Source organism: Notolepis coatsorum, assembly GCF_963971535.1.
Source record: "Notolepis coatsorum genome assembly, chromosome: 20".
Classification (NCBI taxonomy): Eukaryota; Metazoa; Chordata; class Actinopteri; order Aulopiformes; family Paralepididae; genus Notolepis; species Notolepis coatsorum.
The window spans coordinates 61,559,736-61,580,799 of record NC_140184.1 but is presented as its reverse complement, the minus strand read 5'-3'; the positions used below and the strand labels follow the sequence as shown (position 1 = coordinate 61,580,799).

The 21,064-nt window shown below is 48.5% G+C and overlaps 1 protein-coding gene across 1 annotated transcript in view; it reads right to left on the bottom strand.

The window, feature by feature from the left end:
• LOC311246887 (sodium- and chloride-dependent GABA transporter 3-like) overlaps positions 1–21,064 on the bottom strand; it is a gene marked incomplete at both ends in the record, with an annotated part of 58,070 nt that overhangs the window by 4,187 nt on the left and 32,819 nt on the right. The window contains 5 exons of the mRNA XM_084337128.1: positions 2,340–2,426; positions 3,295–3,432; positions 3,752–3,864; positions 4,830–4,954; positions 16,280–16,383. Of these exons, the coding sequence (XP_084193254.1) occupies positions 2,340–2,426; positions 3,295–3,432; positions 3,752–3,864; positions 4,830–4,954; positions 16,280–16,383 (567 nt within the window). The remainder of the gene's footprint in view (positions 1–2,339; positions 2,427–3,294; positions 3,433–3,751; positions 3,865–4,829; positions 4,955–16,279; positions 16,384–21,064) is intronic.

Here is a 21,064-nt window from a genome sequence, read left to right as displayed (position 1 = left end):
CCAGCTAGTGACAGCTGTGATTGTAGTCTAACCCAGCTAGTGACAGCTGTGATTGTAGTCTAACCCAGCTAGTGACTGCTGTGATTGTAGTCTAACCCAGCTAGAGACTGTAGTCTAACCCAGCTAGTGACTGTAGTCTAACCCAGCTAGTGACTGTACTCTAACCCAGCTAGTGATTGTAGTCTAACCCAGCTAGTGACTGTAGTCTAACCCAGCTAGTGACTGTAGTCTAACCCAGCTAGTGATTGTAGTCTAACCCAGCTAGTGACTGTAGTCTAACCCAGCTAGTGACTGTAGTCTAACCCAGCTAGTGATTGTAGTCTAACCCAGCTAGTGACTGTAGTCTAACCCAGCTAGTGACTGTAGTCTAACCCAGCTAGCGATTGATGTGATTGTAGTCTAGCCCAGCTAGTGACTGCTGTGATTGTAGTCTAACCCAGCCAGTGACTGCTGTGATTGTAGTCTAACCCAGCTAGTGACTGCCGTGGTTGTAGTCTAACCCAGCTAGTGACTGCTGTGACTGTAGTCTAACCCAGCTAGTGACTGCTGTGAGTGTAGTCTAACCCAGCTAGTGACTGCTGTGACTGTAGTCTAACCCAGCTAATGACTGATGTGATTGTAGTCTAACCCAGCTATTGACTGCTGTGACTGTAGTCTAACCCAGCTAGTGACTGATGTGATTGTAGTCTAACCCAGCTATTGACTGCTGTGACTGTAGTCTAACCCAGCTATTGACTGCTGTGACTGTAGTCTAACCCAGCTAGTGACTGCTGTGACTGTAGTCTAACCCAGCTATTGACTGCTGTGACTGTAGTCTAACCCAGCTAGCGATTGATGTGATTGTAGTCTAACCCAGTTAGCGACTGATGTAATTGTAGTCTAACCCAGCTAGTGACTGCTGTGATTGTAGTCTAACCCAGTTAGCGACTGATGTAATTGTAGTCTAACCCAGCTAGTGACTGCTGTGATTGTAGTCTAACCCAGCCAGTGACTGCTGTGAGTGTAGTCTAACCCAGCTAGTGACTGCTGTGATTGTAGTCTAACCCAGCCAGTGACTGCTGTGAGTGTAGTCTAACCCAGCTAGCGATTGATGTGATTGTAGTCTAACCCAGCTAGTGACTGTTGTGATTGTAGTCTAACCCAGCTATTGACTGCTGTGACTGTAGTCTAACCCAGCTATTGACTGCTGTGACTGTAGTCTAACCCAGCTAGTGACTGCCGTGACTGTAGTCTAACCCAGTTAGCGACTGATGTAATTGTAGTCTAACCCAGCTAGTGACTGTTGTGACTGTAGTCTAACCCAGCTAGAGATTGATGTGATTGTAGTCTAACCCAGCTAGTGACTGCTGTGATTGTAGTCTAACCCAGCTATTGACTGCTGTGATTGTAGTCTAACCCAGCTAGTGACTGTTGTGATTGTAATCTAACCCAGCTATTGACTGCTGTAATTGTAGTCTAACCCAGCTATTGGCTACTGTAATTGTAGTCTAACCCAGTTGTGACTGATGTAATTGTAGTCTAACCCAGCTATTGGCTACTGTAATTGTAGTCTAACCCAGCTAGTGACTGTTGTGACTGTAGTCTAACCCAGCTAGTGACTGTTGTGATTGTAGTCTAACCCAGCTAGTGACTGCTGTGGTTGTAGTCTAACCCAGCTAGTGACTGTTGTGACTGTAGTCTAACCCAGCTAGTGACTGTTGTGATTGTAGTCTAACCCAGCTAGTGACTGCTGTGGTTGTAGTCTAACCCAGCTAGTGACTGCTGTGACTGTAGTCTAACCCAGTTAGCGACTGATGTAATTGTAGTCTAACCCAGTTAGCGACTGATGTAATTGTAGTCTAACCCAGCTATTGACTGCTGTGACTGTAGTCTAACCCAGCTAGCGATTGATGTGATTGTAGTCTAACCCAGTTAGCGACTGATGTAATTGTAGTCTAACCCAGCTAGTGACTGTTGTGATTGTAGTCTAACCCAGCTATTGACTGCTGTGACTGTAGTCTAACCCAGCTAGCGATTGATGTGATTGTAGTCTAACCCAGCTAGTGACTGTTGTGATTGTAATCTAACCCAGCTAATGACTGATGTGATTGTAGTCTAACCCAGCTATTGGCTACTGTAATTGTAGTCTAACCCAGCTAGTGACTGCTGTGCAGTGTGTACCTCTATCCTCACTCAGTAGGCTACATCAACACTCAAGTACAGCAAGTGCCGATTACTACAAGAGGAAAGTCCTACCTGTATATAGCCCCCCCAAAAGTCATTTTGTATACTGTACAGTCAATGGCAGCAAGCTGTGTCTGAAACAGGTAATGGTGTCACACACCAAAGGCCCAACCGACTGCCAGGGTCTCAGCCAGAGCAACGAAGAGAAGACAAGCTCCGTTGCAGCCATAGTAGTCCACCAGCTGGAAGACGTACACTCCTCCCTGGAGAACACAAGCAAGGTATTTAACCAGACAGGGCCTGCTGGTTACAAGATTTTGTATCTTGTTGACAAGAAAGGTAAAGTTCATAGACATATCAGCGCTAACGTTAATTAGTTTAGTTGGACCAAAACCAACACAATGAATTTTAGATTGTCGCTTCGCTCTCAAAATGGTGCGAGGGTGTACTGTGAGGGTACCACAGTACCCCAGAGTTGGTATGTATGTAATTTCAAGAGGTTGCATTTTTTACATTTTCTCCTGTTTTTCTCTGATTTTCTCCCATCCCAATTTAGTCGTTATGCCAATTCCCCCCTCCCCTTCCTGGTCGTTGCTCGCATGTGCCCCCCACTGGTCGGTCTAGGGAGTCCTGAAGTCTATCAGATGCTTCCTCCGTCACATAGGAGACAGCCAGCTCTTTTCACCTGCCAGCTCGGACTCTCATTGGTGAAGTGTAACGCGTGGGAGGTCACACTACCTTCATCACATCCCTTCTTTGCTGTGCAGGCGCCCTGACCGACCTGTAGGAGTCGCTATTTACAACGACCAGAATACCACCCCACCGGCATGAAATGTGAAATATGAATAAAGTTTTGATTGATTGATTGATTGATTGATTGATTGATTGATTGATTGATTGATTGATTGATTGGCTGACTGACTGACTGCTTGATACAGTAGATTGATTGATTGACTGACTGACTGACTGACATACTAGTTTATTTATTGATTGATTGATTGACTGACTGCTTGATACAGTAGATTGATTGACTGACTGACTGACTGACTGACTGACTGACTGACTGACTGACTGACTGACTGACTGACTGACTGACTGACTGATTGATTGGTTGGTTGGTTGATGCAGAACCTCAGTGGTGAGACAGATCAGGACCAGGAAGCTGATGAGACAGAAGAGCAGGACAAAGATCTCTCTATGCCAGGGTCTGCGCAGCTGCACTGGGAACAAGTCACTCACTGAGGAGATCACTGTCTCCAGGCCAACAAACTGAAGAGACACAGACAAAAAGAGAGAAGATGATATCTTTTCACAGTACAAATACTGGCACACTACAGTCTTTGCCTGATCTTCTCATGTTAGCGTGTTAGCCTACATACAATGAACACAGCTCGGTTAATCATTTCAACCAGTTTATTTGTCAGAGTCCGGGTATGGTTTTGGGGCTGGGCACAGTATAGTATATGAGTATAAACAATTTAATAGGGAAATTCTGTCATTATCTACCGGTACTCACCCCCATGTCAGTAGAAACTCTATCTCAGATTTTGTGTTTCTTCTAACACAAGTTAGCACAGTTGTATCTCACCTGAGTGTCCAGGCCTAGCAGGATGAGCATGATGAAGAAGCAAATGGTCCAGAGCTGAGGAAGGGGCATCAGTGCTGCAGCCTGGGGGAACGTTATAAACACCAACCCAGGACCTGGATGGACACAAGAGATGGCATCCACAGTGCAAAGACTAGGCCTGCCCCTCATAGCTCCATCTGGTCTTAGTCAATTAATTAAGACATTGTTATTAGTTGATATGTCTGTTTTTAAATACACTTCCCAGATTCACATGAGAAGATTGATATCAATTTCATCTCTATGTGACAGTTTCTGAGTTATTGGAAGTTGTATTTATTCTGCTTGTGCTAGGATAGCATGCACCTGGACCTCCCTCTGGGGCTATTGGACACACAGAGATGAAAGCAGTGGTGCAGTGCTGGGCAACCGCGGTCAAACGGCGTTTGGGCTTCGAAGTGCGCGCATCCTATTATTATGCAAAGTCTAGGTGATAAGTTTGCATAATAATAGGATACCGTTTGGCCTCCGCCCATATTACGACTGCACCCCTGGATGAAAGTGATATCAATCTTCTCTGACTCTGGTGAAGATGGCAAATAAGTGTGTTCCTTTAAAGAGGTCCTTCTGAATGATTGTATGTGGAGCTATTTCACCTGAAACTATTAGAATGCATTAGTGTGAACTATTAGAGTGCAGACCTCCGCCAAGGCTTAATCTCCAATCTTCAAATGTCATCATGATCATGAGTTGAGTTGAGTTGAGTTTATGGTTTTCATTTGGTCAGAAGAATAACGCAGATGTAGATGATTGCAGATGATTCTAATAATAATAATAATAAAAACACTTTAGCTACGGGAGCACAATAAGATAGGTCACCTTCTGGAGTTGTCTGACGTGAATGCTTGCAAGTCATACCCTTGGGAATCTTTCTCATCACTACCTTCCAGAGGCACAAGGTTATTTTAAATGAATTAATCCAGCCAATCAGAATGATTTGGTATTCATCCATGACATACTATAACCTTTATTAAAGTGTATTATAATAACATCTAGCTAAACATCACCCCAATATCATACAGGAAATTAGTAAATGTTGTACCTGATTCAGCAACCATGTCAATGGGTATTCCCTGCTTGTGGGCCATGAACCCCAGAACTGAGAACACAGCAAAGCCAGCCACAATGCTGGTGCCACTGTTTACTAGACACAGCCACAGACTGTCCCTGCATGTACAAGAACACAGATAACTCCTGAGTGAAATGACATTGTGTATCTATGCTAGTCCATCCAGATGTGGTGGGGCTAGCCTTTCATTATCTGCTCAGAAGGAGCATGTCTATAACTGGCTGGTTCCGGCTGTATACTGTATGTACCGCTATGCTTTGCTTGCTTCATATCACAGCCAGGCAAATTAACATACTGTAGACTTTAGATCATGAACTTTAGATCTCCCGGGCGACAGTACGTCATGTGATTTAATTTGACTTACTCAGAAACATTTTAAATTACCTAAATCCGGGCCACCAATGGAGTGAATAAAGAACGCAAGACAGTAGAATACGTGCCTGACAGCGAACTGTTTCCCGAGTGGTAAATGAAGACATAGACGAACAGTGACTGCATTGGAATTAGGAATATTATTAGTAGCGTGAAGCTGAAGATTATCGGAACGGCATGCAGTAAAGCCAGTAAAAACTGTCGAAGACTTGAACCTAGTATTGTGGATTCTCCATCCTCTGTGAACTACCTTTCTCTCTTTTCTAAATCATATGGAGGATATCTAATCCATTGTGCATTGTGACTAACCCGTGAACGGGGGGACCTTGCTCTTACTGACTGTGCCTTTCATTGCAGGCGGGAGGACATTATTGCACGCCTGGTGCTTGGAGTGCCTAAAACACCCCAGTACAGACAGAACAGTTTTTAGCCCGAAGGCGGGAGGGGCTACGGGAGCGGAAGGGAGTGGCGTCCTTCCGGCCCTCACCTTCGGGCCCCGGTCATACTTAAAACCTTTGTTTTTAGTGTTTGTCAACTCAGCGCTTCCACTGCCCAAACCTAGGCTAGGGTATGAGAGGAGTATTCTAGGCCTAGGCCCTACCCCTTAGCGGTGAGCAGCCCGTGCTATTTTATCCCAGCCCCCTTAGTTGCTGTGTGAACACTTAGTGTGTATTTATCTACCTATATTCTCCCTAATTATTTGCCGTGGCTCCCCGAGGGATGGTGTGATATCGATACCTATTTTAGGCTGTTTACAGTGAACCGTGTGGTGTAGTGTGATTCTAAATTAACGTTTGATAGTCATAGACCCGTGTGCAGGGCAGACCCTTTTTCCTTCACGTGTGTAGTGTCTCAGGGGCGGGGATAGGTGGCGTGGGTGGGAGTAACAGTCTGGGGGTGGGTTTACCGGGCGTTGAACGCTTCCTCCTTTTAACTACCCTAGGCTTAAGAGGCGTGGGTCTTTTAAATAGGCTAACCGACCAATTATTTATATAGAAATATAACCTTGTATTAAATATCTATTTTCATGCAATAAAAGCTTTCTTACTGTTTCTCGGCGCATTCTCCCGTGTCTGTTTGTAGTCCTGGGGAAATTCATGGTGGTAGGTCAGCTGGCCCCTTTGGGAAGAGTATCCGTGCATGTGCACACCTTAGCCTTAGACCTGGATGCTTCCCGTGGGGGTCAGGTGACATCATTTGGCGTAGTCGGTAGGATTTCCCCATAGTCCACAGCAAACATGGTCGATGAGAATGTTAGAGAAACTGGGATGCCCTGGTACTTGGGGTCGCATTGGGTCCCTAAGTTTAGTGGAGAAGCGCCTGGGTACTGGACTTTCTGAGTGAAAGACCCCAGGCGGTCAGGGTGGGGGGTCAGACCTCCAACACCATCACCCTGAGCATCGGGTCCCCCCAGGGCTGTGTTCTAAGCCCCCTGCTGTACTCACTCTACACACACGACTGTGTGGCCAAGTTCAGCTCCAACTCCATAGTGAAGTTCGCAGACGACACGGTGGTGGTGGGGCTGATCTCGGACAACGACGAGAAGGCCTACCGGGAGGAGGTTGAGGTACTGGAACGCTGGTGCCAGGACAACAGCCTGCTCCTGAACATTGGTAAAACCAAGGAGCTGATCGTGGATTATAGGAGAGGACAGCAGGAGACACACACACCACTGATGATTAACGGGGCTACCGTGGACAGGGTGAGCAGCTTTAAGTACCTGGGGGTCCACATCTCAGAGGATCTGACATGGTCAACACACATAGACACAGTAGTAAGGAAGGCGAAACAGCGCCTCTACCACCTGAGACAGTTAAGGAAGTTCAGAGTATCGGGGAAGATACTCCAGTCCTTCTACTCAGGAGCTGTAGAGAGCATCTTGACCGGAAACATCACTGCCTGGTATGGAAACAGCACGGCACAAGACAAGAAGGCCCTACAGAGAGTGGTGCGCTCAGCCGAGCGTACCACGGGTATTGCACTACCTCCCCTGCAGGTTCTATACAACAAGAGGTGCAAATCCAGAGCCTGCAGGATAATGAAAGACCCTCACCACCCCAATAACAGCCTGTTCCAGCTGCTGAGGTCAGGCAGACGCCTGCGAACCCCAGCTACTAGGACAGAGCGGCTTAGGCTCAGCTTCTTCCCCCAGGCCATCAGAGTCCTGAACAATGAACATTGAGTACCACTGTAACACTTTAGCATGAGCGGGTACACACTCAGGCCGCACGCACCCTCACTTATTGCCAAAAGGAAAGGCCACTTTAAATTAGTATTAGCAACAGTAACAGTGTATTGCACTACTATTACTACTACTGTTAACTGTCAACTGTTACCCGTCATTGCACAAATTTATTGTTACCTGCTACCTGTTATTGCACAATTTTATTGCACACATTTTTTGTATTGGATTCTATTATATGTTATATGTTGTACCAATTGCACATCGTTGCGGGCAAGACCACCCGCATTTCATTGTATATCCGTATGCCGTGACAAATAAAACTCTTGACTTGACTTGACTTGAACCGGGGACCACTAAATATAGTCAATGGCTAACCCAGGTAGAGGCCTTTTTGCGAGCACAGACGTTGCCCTCCCCACAGGGAATAGATTTCCTGTTTAGCTCCCTTGATGGCCCTGCACATAGAGAAGCCATGCTCCTCTCAGCCACTATTAAAGCTTCCCCTAAGGAAGTAATCAAGGCGTTAACCCTAAAGTACGGAGACCATAGGTCTTCTGATATCCTTCAGGAAGGGTTTTTTAGTTGTAGGCAGGCGGAGAAGGAAGGGATAGAGGAGTTCACCCTGCGCCTTAGAGAGTGCCTATACCTATGGAGGGTTAGTGACCCAGATGGGGCAGGGGAGGAAAATAAGAGGCTGAGGGCGCAGTTCACTAAAGGCCTCCGGGAAGGCCCTATCAAGCGCGAACTCCTGCGCCACCTGAGACGGAACCCAGAGGCAACTTTTGAGGAGGTTCGGCAGGAAGCAAGCTCCATTGAGCGGGAGGAACGAGCGTCCACTGAGGTGGTGGCGGCTTGCCAGACCCGAGCTGCCCCAGCTATCCCACCTCCCGGCGTCGAAGCAGTATCCCAGAGCGGCCTACAACAGCTGAGAGACTCGCTACGGGTGGAGCTACAGAGGGAACTACGTGACCAGGTAACACTGCTGGGGAGCACCCTTGCCGAGTGTTCTGAAGGGCCAGATTAACACTGAGAATCTACGTTTTATTGTTTTATATAACTTGTATATTATTTATATATATAAGCTATATCCCTTTAAGCCTCCGTTTGAATCATAGCATTATTCGCTTTCCTCATTGGATAACGCCCTTGACATTGGCAGCGCCAAGAATAGCGCCCCTCAGACAAGTTCAAAGACGAGTCTGGACAAGTTGAGACATGCCCTGGGCCAGCGCATTGATTCCGGACAAGAGATTCGGTTGCGCCCTAGAAAGCACTCTAAGTATATATATTGTGGAAGGCGCAAACAGTAGCAGATCGTCTAGTAGCAGAGTCAAGTTCGACAGAACCTAACGTGAAGTAAAGAGTTCGTCAAGTAGTGTGAATCTAACGTATTACAGCAGTTCGTTCGGTGTGCAGCATTAACAAGCAGTTCGTTCGTTTAGTAACTAGCGTGAACCCTAGCAAGTGTGTGTGGACTTAACGTAATTAGTATCAGAACACGAGGTGAACCTAGCAGCAGAACTATTGGACATGTGAGCATTGGAACCTACCGCGGCGTATCGTTACGGATAACTAGTAGCTCCTCAGATACTACTTTGATATTGTAGAACCATTATTGGTGGATTATAGTGACTTGTGGAAACGTAGTACCGTGGAGAAGAGCATCGTTAATACCATTGTCGTTTGGATTTAACTACCCTGAAGATCTACATCGGGCTAGCTTCGAGGACGAAGCTGGCTGGCTATCATCATTGCTATCGGGCATTGGATTACAGCTATTACCCTGCTACCGAGCACTTGGATTATAAGGACCGGATCCGTATGAGAACCCCTTTCTTCAAGTGACCAGCCGGAGTATCCGTCTATTCTTCATTCCTCTGGAGCTTACTACTCTGTGGGAGGAAATCACCAGTCTCCAGCTATACCCTCGTTTGCCCCCCTATATCGCCATCTCACGCCATGCAGCGTCCCGGTCTAGTATACTTAGCCTAGGAATTGTTCATTCCCACTGACTTTGATACTCTGACATTCTAATATCATTTGCCATAAAAGAGCGACCCAGTAATTATCAGTTGTATCTCTGCTTAATAATAAAATACTGTAAATGATATCTCTTTGTCACCGTGCCGTCTATTGAGTGTCTGCCATAATAACTGTACTGTCTGGCAAGTAATAATAATAATATGTAGTAGTGGTTTAATCTATCACAATCTTTAATACAGTCAGGGTTTTGTAACCCCTCAGTTACACAGAGGAAATACGGAGCCAGATGTGGGGTTCTGGACCTGGACCCGAGTCAGCCCAGAGGTGGGAACAGCCAGGCCCTTCAGCTAGACCCTCTGCACGGCCGCGCCAACACCCTGACAACCGGGAGCCGCGAAACTACCAGTGGGATGAGCAGGGTCGGCCCATCTGCAAGAACTGCGGGGAGGCGGGACATATTGAGAGGTACTGCACGCGTAGGACCACACTTCCCCCGGATTTTCAACAGTCCCGGTCACTACAGGGCAAGTGACCGGTTCAGAAGGTACGACGGAGGCCCTACAGAGACCAACCATGGTGGGTCGCTGTCCAGAGGTAGAGGTCCTGATTCGGGGTAAGAAGATACCCTGTGTGCTGGACACGGGTTCACAGGTGACTATGTTTGGCAAATCATTCTTTCAGCGCCATTTCGGGGGCGAAGGGTTCCAGGGGCCTGGAGGACTACCCTGGCTGACCCTGCGAGCGGCTAATGGGCTACAAATTCCATTTGTGGGCTACGTGGTTCTGGACTTTACCATCGGCGGTATTGAGGTACTGGGTCGGGGAGTGGTGATTGTAAACAATGACTGTATTAGTACGGAATATGGGTTGTTGGGCATGAACGTTATCTCAGAATGTTGGGAGGGCATATTTCAGGGGGGACACCCGGGGCGGGAAGCTTTCACCTCCACTGTTCCTCCAACGGCCCGGAGGGTGTGGGAAAAGGCGTTTAACCTCTGTCAGCAGGTACAAAGCACCCCCCCAGCCGATGTGGCCAGTGGCACAGCTAGACTGCGGCGGCAGGCCCCTGTCCTGGTGCCTCCCGAGTCGGAGATCGTGGTATGGGCAGAGGTTAGTCCACGGATGAGTCGCCTGGACTGCCCGGTGTTAGTGGAAGACCACACTGACCTGGTGGTAGGAGAGCGTGGCTGGCGAGTGGCTCGGTCCATCAGCTGGGTACGGGGGGGTAAGGTGCCATTGCGTATTTGTAACCCCCACCTCTCCTCTGTGCTGATCCCCCAGCGGTGCTCCCTGGCCACAGTGTCCTTGGTCCCCCTGCAGGATATCCATGGGACCAACCAGCTGATTCTGAGGGACACCGGCCCTGGGGTGGTAGAAGTGGACATGCGTCGAGTAGCTGAATCCCCCCTTGCCGACCATCCGGCCCTAGATCTGAGAGGAGAGGGACTGACCGGAGACCAAGAGGCTAAGCTCGCGGCCCTGCTGCGCCGATGGACCCATGTATTCGCTGCACATGAGGAGGACTTCGAACGTACCAAGGTGATTCAACATAATATCCCCACTGGAACCGCACCACCGATTCGGGAGAGGTACCGTCCGATTCCACCCAAGCTATACGCAGAGCTGAGGACGCTGCTGCAGGGGATGGTCGACAGCAAGGTGGTATGCGAGAGCTCCAGTCCATGGGCGGCCCCAGTGGTGTTGGTCCGCAAGAAGGATGGATCCTGGCGCTTCTGCATAGACTACCGGAAGCTGAATGCTGTGACCCACAAGGATGCATACCCGCTGCCCCGGATAGAGGAATCGTTGACCAATCTGACCCAGGCGACCTGGTACAGCACCCTGGATCTGGCCAGTGGGTATTGGCAAGTGGAAGTGGCGCCGGAGGACCAGGAGAAGACAGCCTTCGCCACACCACTGGGGTTGTACCAGTTCGAGCGGATGCCCTTTGGTCTGTGCAATGCCCCCGCCACCTTTCAACGATTGATGCAGCCTTGCCTGGGTGGTCAGGTGAATGACCATCTCCTCATATACCTGGATGACGTGATTGTCTATTCCCCAGACTTTCAGAGCCACCTGGATCATCTCGAGATGGTGTTCCATCGCCTGCAGGAGCATGGTCTCAAACTCCAGCCAGGGAAGTGCAGGTTGTTCCACCGGGAGGTGAGGTACCTGGGACATATCGTCAGCGGCCAGGGGGTGGCAACTGACCCAGAGAAGACTCAGGCCGTCCGCAGCTGGCCTGTGCCCACCACGGTCAAACAGGTGAAGTCATTCCTGGGATTCGTGGGGTACTACAGGCGGTTCGTCCCTGGCTTTGCCCGGATCGCCGCCCCTCTTAACCGACTGCTCCAAGGCACTGCTGGGCGACCGTCTGCACCAGTGACCTGGGCGCTGCCCTGTCAGCAGGCATTTGAGGAGCTGAAGAGGAACCTGTTGGAGGCCCCCATCTTGGCCTTCGCTGATTACGGCCAGCCGTTCAGGCTCTATACGGATGCCAGCTTGGAGGGACTGGGAGCAGTCCTGTCCCAGGTACAGGGGGGCCAGGAGCGGGTCATCGCCTACGCCAGTCGTGGCCTGTCCCAGACCGAGCGCAATGACCAGAATTACAGCTCCTTCAAATTGGAACTGCTGGCTTTGAAGTGGGCAGTGACCGAAAAATTCAAAGATTACCTCTGGGGGGCCCAGTTTACTATCTTCACGGACAACAATCCGCTGGTGCATCTGGAAACGGCCCGGCTGGGGGCACACAAGCAGCGCTGGGCGGCCCAGCTCGCAAACTACTCCTACGTAATCAAGTACCGGCCAGGGGCTGTCAATCAGAATGCTGATCTATTGTCTCGGTTGCCAGAGACGGGGAACACGACGGTCCAGGCAGTGGAAGGACGGGACCCGCTGGAGAGGGAGGCGGAGGAAGCTGCGGACACGGAGGCGGCAGCCACGGAGGCACGGGACTGGAAACAGAGCCAGCGGGGGGATCCGGACCTGCGACAAGTCCATCAGTGGCTGACCCAGGGGGCACCGCCACCTCCAGACCGCCGCCATCCCTTGTGTCCGGGCCTACGAGGTCTGCTGGCCGAATGGGAGTGCCTGAACCTCCACAGAGGGCTTATTGTGAGGAGAGGGGTGGAGCCTGATACCCACCTGACCACTGACCAGCTGGTTGTACCTCTCAGTCGGGCCAAGGGTCTCTGGAAAGACTATCATCAGGCCGCTGGCCATTCTAGTGCCGAGAAGGTGCTCTCCTTGCTGCGGCGGCGGTTCTTCTGGACAGGCATGAGCAAGACAGTGCAGCTCTGGACCAAGGAGTGCCCCACGTGTGCAGTCAGCAAGGCCGGACCAGAACAACAGGCGCCTCTGAGCTCCATCCGGAGTAGCTACCCGTTTGAGGTGGTGGGTTTGGACTATTTATCCTTGGGGCGGCCGGCCGATGTCTATCCCTACATCCTGGTGATGACTGACCTGTTCTCTCGCTACGCCTTTGCCGTTCCCACCAAAGATCAGACGGCGTCCAGCACGGTCAAGGCGCTATGGACAACACTGATCCAACCCTTTGGGTGTCCAGAACGGATCAGGGGGCTGCGTTTGAGTCCCGGCTGATGCAGCAGTTGTGTGACATGTATGGGTGCGTGAAGAGCCGCACGACTCCGTACCACCCTCAGGGCAATGGGGCCTGTGAGCGCTTTAACCAGACGCTGCTCTCTCTACTGGGCTCCCTCGACCCCGACATCCAACCAAACTGGCACCATCAGCTTGCATACCTCGTCCAAGCCTACAATAATGCCATACACGCAAGTACCGGTATGACTCCTCATTTTGTAGTGTTTGGTCGCCATGCCAGGTTGCCAGTGGACTTGATACACGATGTCTTACCCCCGCAACGGAGAGCCACCCTGGAGGGATGGGTTCAGGGCCATCACCAGACACTGAGGGAGGCCTACGAGCGTGTACAGGCGAATGTGACCAAGAGGCAGCGGTGGGACCAGGCTCGTTATGACCGAGGGGCGCGAGCAGTACCCTTGCTGCCAGGAGAACGGGTCTTGATAAGGAACTTTCGTCGGCGGGCCCAGGGGAAGTTGGCACCCCGGTGGGTACCCAGACCCCATGTGATTATCGGACAGCCCCGACCCGACCAACCCGTGTATCTGGTTCGGCCGGAGGGTCAGGAAGGGCCTGGTCGCACCCTGCATAGGAACAATCTCCGGCCCTGTCCAGCAGGGGTGCCCTCATACCCTGATGAAGTGCTGGAGGGACAGAAGGTAGGGCCCCCCTTGAAACCCAGGGTCTCCACTTCCCCTTCCTGCCGCCCCCAGCGACTGGCCAGGGCGGTTACATCCTCCCGGTCCCAGAGCTTCACTTTGGCCCTGCTGTACCGAGACCTGCGGAGGAACCCCCGTTACCTGTACAGCTGGAGGCAGCCGAGGCTGCAGTAGTCCCCCTGGAGGTGATACCGCCTCGACGATCCCGGCGCCTGGAGTCGAGTGGAATGCCAAGAGGTCCTGGAGAGATTGAGGGACCTGTCGATCCTGAGGAAGGAGGTCCTGGAGAGATTGAGGGACCTGTCGATCCTGAGGAAGGAGGGAGCAGCCGAGGGAATGGAAGGGCCGAAGCCGGGCCTGCAGTGGTCCCCCTGGAGGCCAGACCGCCGCGACGATCCCGGCGCAGCAACTTGGGCAAACACCCCATCCGCTTGGTCCAGCTGTGATGGCCGGGACAGCCATCGAAATAGGGGGGGGGAAATGTCGCGGGTGGGGGTATAGGGGTATCTGTATGGGGGTGTGTATGTACCTGCGGGAGCCTAAGAGGAGGACGTGTCCCGGGATGGTCTGGAAGAGGACCTAAAGGCTTACCTGGCTGATGGAACAGGCAAGTGAATATCAGCTGATGAGGATATGTGAAGTACCGTCGCTGTACTGCACCATGCTGTCCCTGTTGTTTGTTTAGACGGAGTCCAGGAAGTCCTGACGGGAGCAGAGAGAGCCATCTTGGGAGGATGGTGATTTTGTGCAGAGGACAGCTACAACAGGCGAGTGCAGGACCACCAGGGGGGGGTAGCGTATGTAAACGTCATACAGGCTACACATGTGTGCCCTCTTCTTCTTACGCAGCTGGGGAGCGTCGTTGGAGGGAGCGCGAGGTGATTGGCTGGCTGGCGTGACGGAGGCGGTGCCCGGAAGTGTTGGCGCTGCTGAAAGGAGAATCAATGACGGACAGTAGCAGAACGAAAACGGGAGTCGAGAGGACGGTAACAGAGGATGCAGGGCTGTAGGAGTACGAGGACATGCAACTCTTTTGTGTTTGTACTTTTCCTCCAGTGGAACCAGTTCATATCGGCGACTGCGGTGTTTCCCCCCCGCAGTGGAAACGGGTGGAGCTTCTGACCGGAGAGACATTATCGCCACACCGGGCGCCATGAGTAAAGAACGCAAGACAGTAGAATACGTGCCTGACAGCGAACTGTTTCCCGAGTGGTAAATGAAGACATAGACGAACAGTGACTGCATTGGAATTAGGAATATTATTAGTAGCGTGAAGCTGAAGATTATCGGAACGGCATGCAGTAAAGCCAGTAAAAACTGTCGAAGACTTGAACCTAGTATTGTGGATTCTCCATCCTCTGTGAACTACCTTTCTCTCTTTTCTAAATCATATGGAGGATATCTAATCCATTGTGCATTGTGACTAACCCGTGAACGGGGGGACCTTGCTCTTACTGACTGTGCCTTTCATTGCAGGCGGGAGGACATTATTGCACGCCTGGTGCTTGGAGTGCCTAAAACCCCCCAGTACAGACAGAACAGTTTTTAGCCCGAAGGCGGGAGGGGCTACGGGAGCGGAAGGGAGTGGCGTCCTTCCGGCCCTCACCTTCGGGCCCCGGTCATACTTAAAACCTTTGTTTTTAGTGTTTGTCAACTCAGCGCTTCCACTGCCCAAACCTAGGCTAGGGTATGAGAGGAGTATTCTAGGCCTAGGCCCTACCCCTAGCGGTGAGCAGCCCGTGCTATTTTATCCCAGCCCCCTTAGTTGCTGTGTGAACACTTAGTGTGTATTTATCTACCTATATTCTCCCTAATTATTTGCCGTGGCTCCCCGAGGGATGGTGTGATATCGATACCTATTTTAGGCTGTTTACAGTGAACCGTGTGGTGTAGCGTGATTCTAAATTAACGTTTGATAGTCATAGACCCGTGTGCAGGGCAGACCCTTTTTCCTTCACGTGTGTAGTGTCTCAGGGGCGGGGATAGGTGGCGTGGGTGGGAGTAACAGTCTGGGGGTGGGTTTACGGGGCATTGAGCGCTTCCTCCTTTTAACTACCCTAGGCTTAAGAGGCGTGGGTCTTTTAAATAGGCTAACCGACCAATTATTTATATAGAAATATAACCTTGTATTAAATATCTATTTTCATGCAATAAAAGCTTTCTTACTGTTTCTCGGCGCATTCTCCCGTGTCTGTTTGTGGTCCTGGGGAAATTCATGGTGGTAGGTCAGCTGGCCCCTTTGGGAAGAGTATCCGTGCATGTGCACACCTTAGCCTTAGACCTGGATGCTTCCCGTGGGGGTCAGGTGACACAGACAGACTCTCCATTTGAGAGGTTGGACCATTTCAACAACTTTCTACATATGGGATTTAAAATATTTAGGCAATTTTAAATTAAATGCTTCTGAGTGAGTCAAATTAAATGACATCACGTACCATCACCCGTTAATTTGCCTGGCTGTGATATGAAGCAAGCAAAGCGTTAGCGATATATATACAGCCGGGAACCATCAACTCTGTAACCAGTGTTCTCTCTATGTTTGCACATACAGTATGTGTTTACACACCTAGAAAACATTAATTGACTTGTTGATATGTGGTTTAAGAATTGAGCCGTTAGCGTACTTGTAGCAGTTGTTGTTGTATTTGTTATAGCTTCCCAGAGTGTTCAGGCTTCCTGCTGCCACCCCGTAGGAGAAGAATATCTGAGATCCTGCTTCCATCCACACCTACAATAGTTAGTCAAATATTTCAACACATCAGTCATACCCAGACAAATACTTAACCCTAACTGGATGGCTTTCTCCTTCTTCAAAGGGGTACTTCACCAAGGTTTGAAAGATAAGAATTTAGTTTGAATTTGTCCTCATGTGATGTCATCCAACGATGCTGAATTTTTGTTTTGAGTTAGTTACAGCTCAATTAAATTATGTAGATAAAAAGATGTATGGAAGAATAACGTTAGTGATGTTAGGGATCATCTTAGTAAAATATAATTTTCAAGTATGTTGTTTCTTATGAATAGAGGAAAAAAGGCATTACAATCATGGTACAATCATCAATGTTGGAAAATGTCCCGGTTTGATTCCCGCTCCTCCTGGGAAGCATGTCAAAGTGTCCTTGAACTTAACCCCTAACTGCTCCTGCCTCTGCCATCGGTGTGTGAATGTGTGAGTGAAAATGTGAGTAACTAATTGTAAAGCGCTTTGGATAAATGCACCATTGTAAGTCCCCTTTAACCCTTTCACTGCCACACGACAGCCGGTTAACCCTTTCACTGTGACAATACAGAAGGTTAGCCCTTTACTATCACACAACCGACGGCGATGCTCCATCATTAGCATCATTAGCTCCGCATTTGCGGAGCTAATGATGCTAATGATGGAGCATCGCCGTCGGTTGTGTGATAGTAAAGGGCTAACCTTCTGTCGTGTGGCAGTGAAAGGGTTAAATATGGTTATTTCTTTATTCACTTTGTTTATCCCTGGTTCTTTGTCTGAGCATTGTATGGGGATTTCTATAAAATTATGCATCATGAATTTATAGTATTTTTTTTAAACTGCACTATAACATTTTCAGGTAAAAAATATTGTTTTGTTTGCAATCTAAATCACAGAGTTGGGCAGGAAAATACCTACCAACAGAGACGACCAGTGACGCTAAATCTTCTCTGCATTTCTTACATGTAAGTATAGAAATGTGAATGACAAACATTTAAAATAGTGCACAAAGTTATCTTGTTCAAGAAATGTCTCCTTTCCTTGCTGTAAAATACTGAGCAGTTACCTCTCACAGTGACCCATTAAGCTAAAGTTCCATAGTGCAGCTTTAAAGGAGGAGTCCACCCAAAAAAACGATTTCCCCTCTTAGTCGGAGTGCTATCTATCTATCCATCCAGATAATGTCAGTGTGATGGTCCTGGGCCCTCATTTATCAATAATGCGTAGAAAGTGTTCTATTTTCGTTCCTACGCACGGAATTTAGAATGTCTGTATGCACAGAAAAATCACGATTTATTAGACGTGCGTGCACAGGTCGTACCACACTACACGTGTTGATAAATACCAATTGTTCTTACCATCTATGCTTGTGCACGATTCTAAGTATTTGCATACAGAACCGCCCCTAATCAACCATAATGGTCATTAAATACCCCCATGGGAACATGGCTGTTTGTGGAATGTGGAATAATGGCTATGCGAATTTATGAGAAACTTCACTGAGAGCGAGATTGATCATGGGGGTCATCTAACTAACAAATTGAAGGTAGAAAGCATTTCGTTGTGAACAATCTTATTTGGAAACATGACACACAAAATAATAGTATTTAGCTTTTTATTTTAAACAATATTTAATCATATGATTTAAAATATTTGTGCGCCGGGAGCCAAGGGTGTTGACTGACGCAGTCCTACAGAACCAGCACATTGACAGAAATAAATGACAAGCTGACCCGACATTTGCACTGTAATGACTGAAATGAACGAGTCACCGAAGCAAATTGCTGCCCGTGCAACCTAAGGGAGAATAAAAAGTCGTAACCACTATTTTGCGCTTGCGTTTGAGTCATTGTGATAATCATACTGGAAAATAAACGCCTTTTTTCGTTTCGGTTTTTTAAAGTTAGATTAATTTGAGACCTTGCCAGGGGAGACTGACTGAATTGCTGCGGTGTTTGGATGTGGGTGTTCTGCGTCTGCCCCCCGGTGCCAAACGAACACAGCCATTATAATTGTGCTCCTGTTGGGTTGTTGGGTTGGTCAGAGTCATTAACTATGGCTTCAGTGGATAACCCTGATCACCTGCATTTAAGTGATATTTTAATTACAGATACCCCAGTAATAACATTACAATTTAATTAAATACAATTAGACCAGCAACGACATGTATTAGCCAAATGCGCTCACGCTGGACCGTGCCCGTGGCCAAAGATCCCAGGGTGGAGAGGACTTGAATGTGCATGGGGGATGGAAGGGGATGGAATTTGTGCGTTTTGTTCCACGCTCCAATTTGGGTCCCAAATTGCGGTACAAATCAAGGAGAATGTGTCTCGGGTAGCGGACTCTACTTAATAGTATGTTCTCTCTGCAAATAGAATGCCCTATCTCTGAAAACAGCTCCCCGCGGAGCGCACCCCCTGAGAAGTATTCCGATAACGCAAGATCAACCATGCTGCATTCATTCGGAAAGACATATTCCAAATGCTATTTATAGGTTTTGACAATAATTACACTCATGTCTCTATTTTACAATTAACTATAATAAATTATGAGTCATACCGAACATGTCGGTGTTGGAACTCTAATGCATGGACGCTTATTCCGTCTGTTGCAGTCTTCCTATTCTACCGCTTAGTGCCATGTACGCACGGTCGGAGCTGTGCGTAGATATACGCACAATCTCAAGTGCATGTTCATATTGATAAATCCCACACTTTGCTTAGAAATGATCGTACAGACGCAGCATTGATAAATGAGGGCCCTGGTTTCTGAGATGTCTGCCAATACAATGAAGCTGAATGGCACTCAAACTCAAAAACAAGAAATGTCTCTTTCCATAAATCATGACCTGGTTAGTGAAGATAATCCACCAACCTTGTTGTGAGCAGTTTCATGTAGTAACTATTTGTATTTGTAATGTATTTATTATGTAGTGTACTTAGGTAGAACATGTTTCCTAAATGAAACTGTTCACAACAAGGTCTGTGGATTATCTTGAGTAACTGTCATGATTTCTGGAAAGAGACTTTTTACCATTTTGAGTGCCACAAACCAAGTGCCATTCAGTTCCATTGTATTGGAGTGATGGCAGAAATCACACCGAAACTATCTGAATGGATAGATAGCACTTATACGTTTTACGCACTTATACGAAAATACGTTTTATTATTTTTATTTTTATTTTGGGTGAACATTCTGTGGAACATTAGGTAACACACCCCATATATAAATGGTTTATTCCAACAGACAGTGAGTAACAGCCATGATTTGTTATAGCAGGTAATCAGGTAGGTAGCTACCGCCGTGAGAGAAAACGGGTGTTCTGGGGGTGTTTTTCAATGTAGGTGATGTATAGATTGGGGGGAGATGACCACAGCTAAAAGGGGCCGGGTCAGAGAGGTCGAAATGTGCTTGGCTTAGAAGACGGTGATAGAAGAAGCGGTTCAGAGGCAGTAGCCAGCAGAATGTTTAGCAGCCAGCAGAATGTTGACATTCCTTGTAAGAACACATTGATAAGAGCGGGTATGGGCCCAGAGGCAGAGCGCGATGGAGGTTTTGACAGTGAATGAAACGTTTTGAAATGTGTGTAAAGGTTAAACGCGGTTGTTATGACAGCGCGTCGCATGACAACCAGAAGAGGGGCGGGGCTATCGTTGCTATGACGAAGATCTATAAGTCGAACAGTGTTTCCGGGTGTGAGGCAGACCAAAGAAACGAATCCCACAGGAGGGAAGATACCAAGAGACTCTCTCCTCTCATAGAGAGGGGGGGGGGGAGGAAGGATGCCACATCATCATTAGCTTCGGCTAACGCGAGGATGGTTAGGCTAAAGACCAGGCCTGACCACCAGTGGACTGAATAGCAAAAGGACAATAGACTGAACACACCGAAAGATCATTAGAATAGACTGTTCAAGGACAATACAATCTGTTAACATCTGAGCTGAGGTTTCTGTTTATAGAAATAAACAACGCTTTTCCTTGTAAGGTATTTCACGTTGTCAAAGTGTCGAATTCTTACGAAGGTGGAGAATTATTATGGTTTGCGGATCGTACTAACGGGGAGAGATAACGATTATATTCAGCCAGTATCTGAGACGTCGGGACCATTAAAATGACACAACGCAGAGGAATTGGATGGAGAGAGGATAACACAAGAAGACGTGATACTGGCCAGATTGATCAGGATCTAACAGCCGGTACTCATCAACTGAACATTACTGTAAGTAAAATGAGTAACCTTAGCAAACAGTGTCAGGCCTGCCAGCAGTAACTCAGCAATGGCCTCCTTCCTGAGCTTTTCACATACAACACAATGCCACTGTCACAATGTGATTAGAACGATGTACTTATCCCTGCTACTTTCTAAGTGTAAAAACCTTGTTTGTGTAACTGAGGGGATTTGAACCTAGGACCATAGGATCCACAGGTGGCCGCACTAACCAGCTGAGCTAAAGGGTCAGACCCATTAGCAGGTGCTGGTTGACTGCAACCAACTCATCCGTAGTTTACATTTAGTTTTTTTACATTGTCATCTGAGCACATGTGTGTCATACTGGGTCTGCGTTGTGTTTGATGTTAAATGAGAATGTCCTGAGGGGGAGTCGAACAGGGGGCTCCCGCGTCCGACGACACAGGCCGCTGCACTAAGAAGTGAATTCACTCCTAACTACCGTACCTATGCGCAGCGT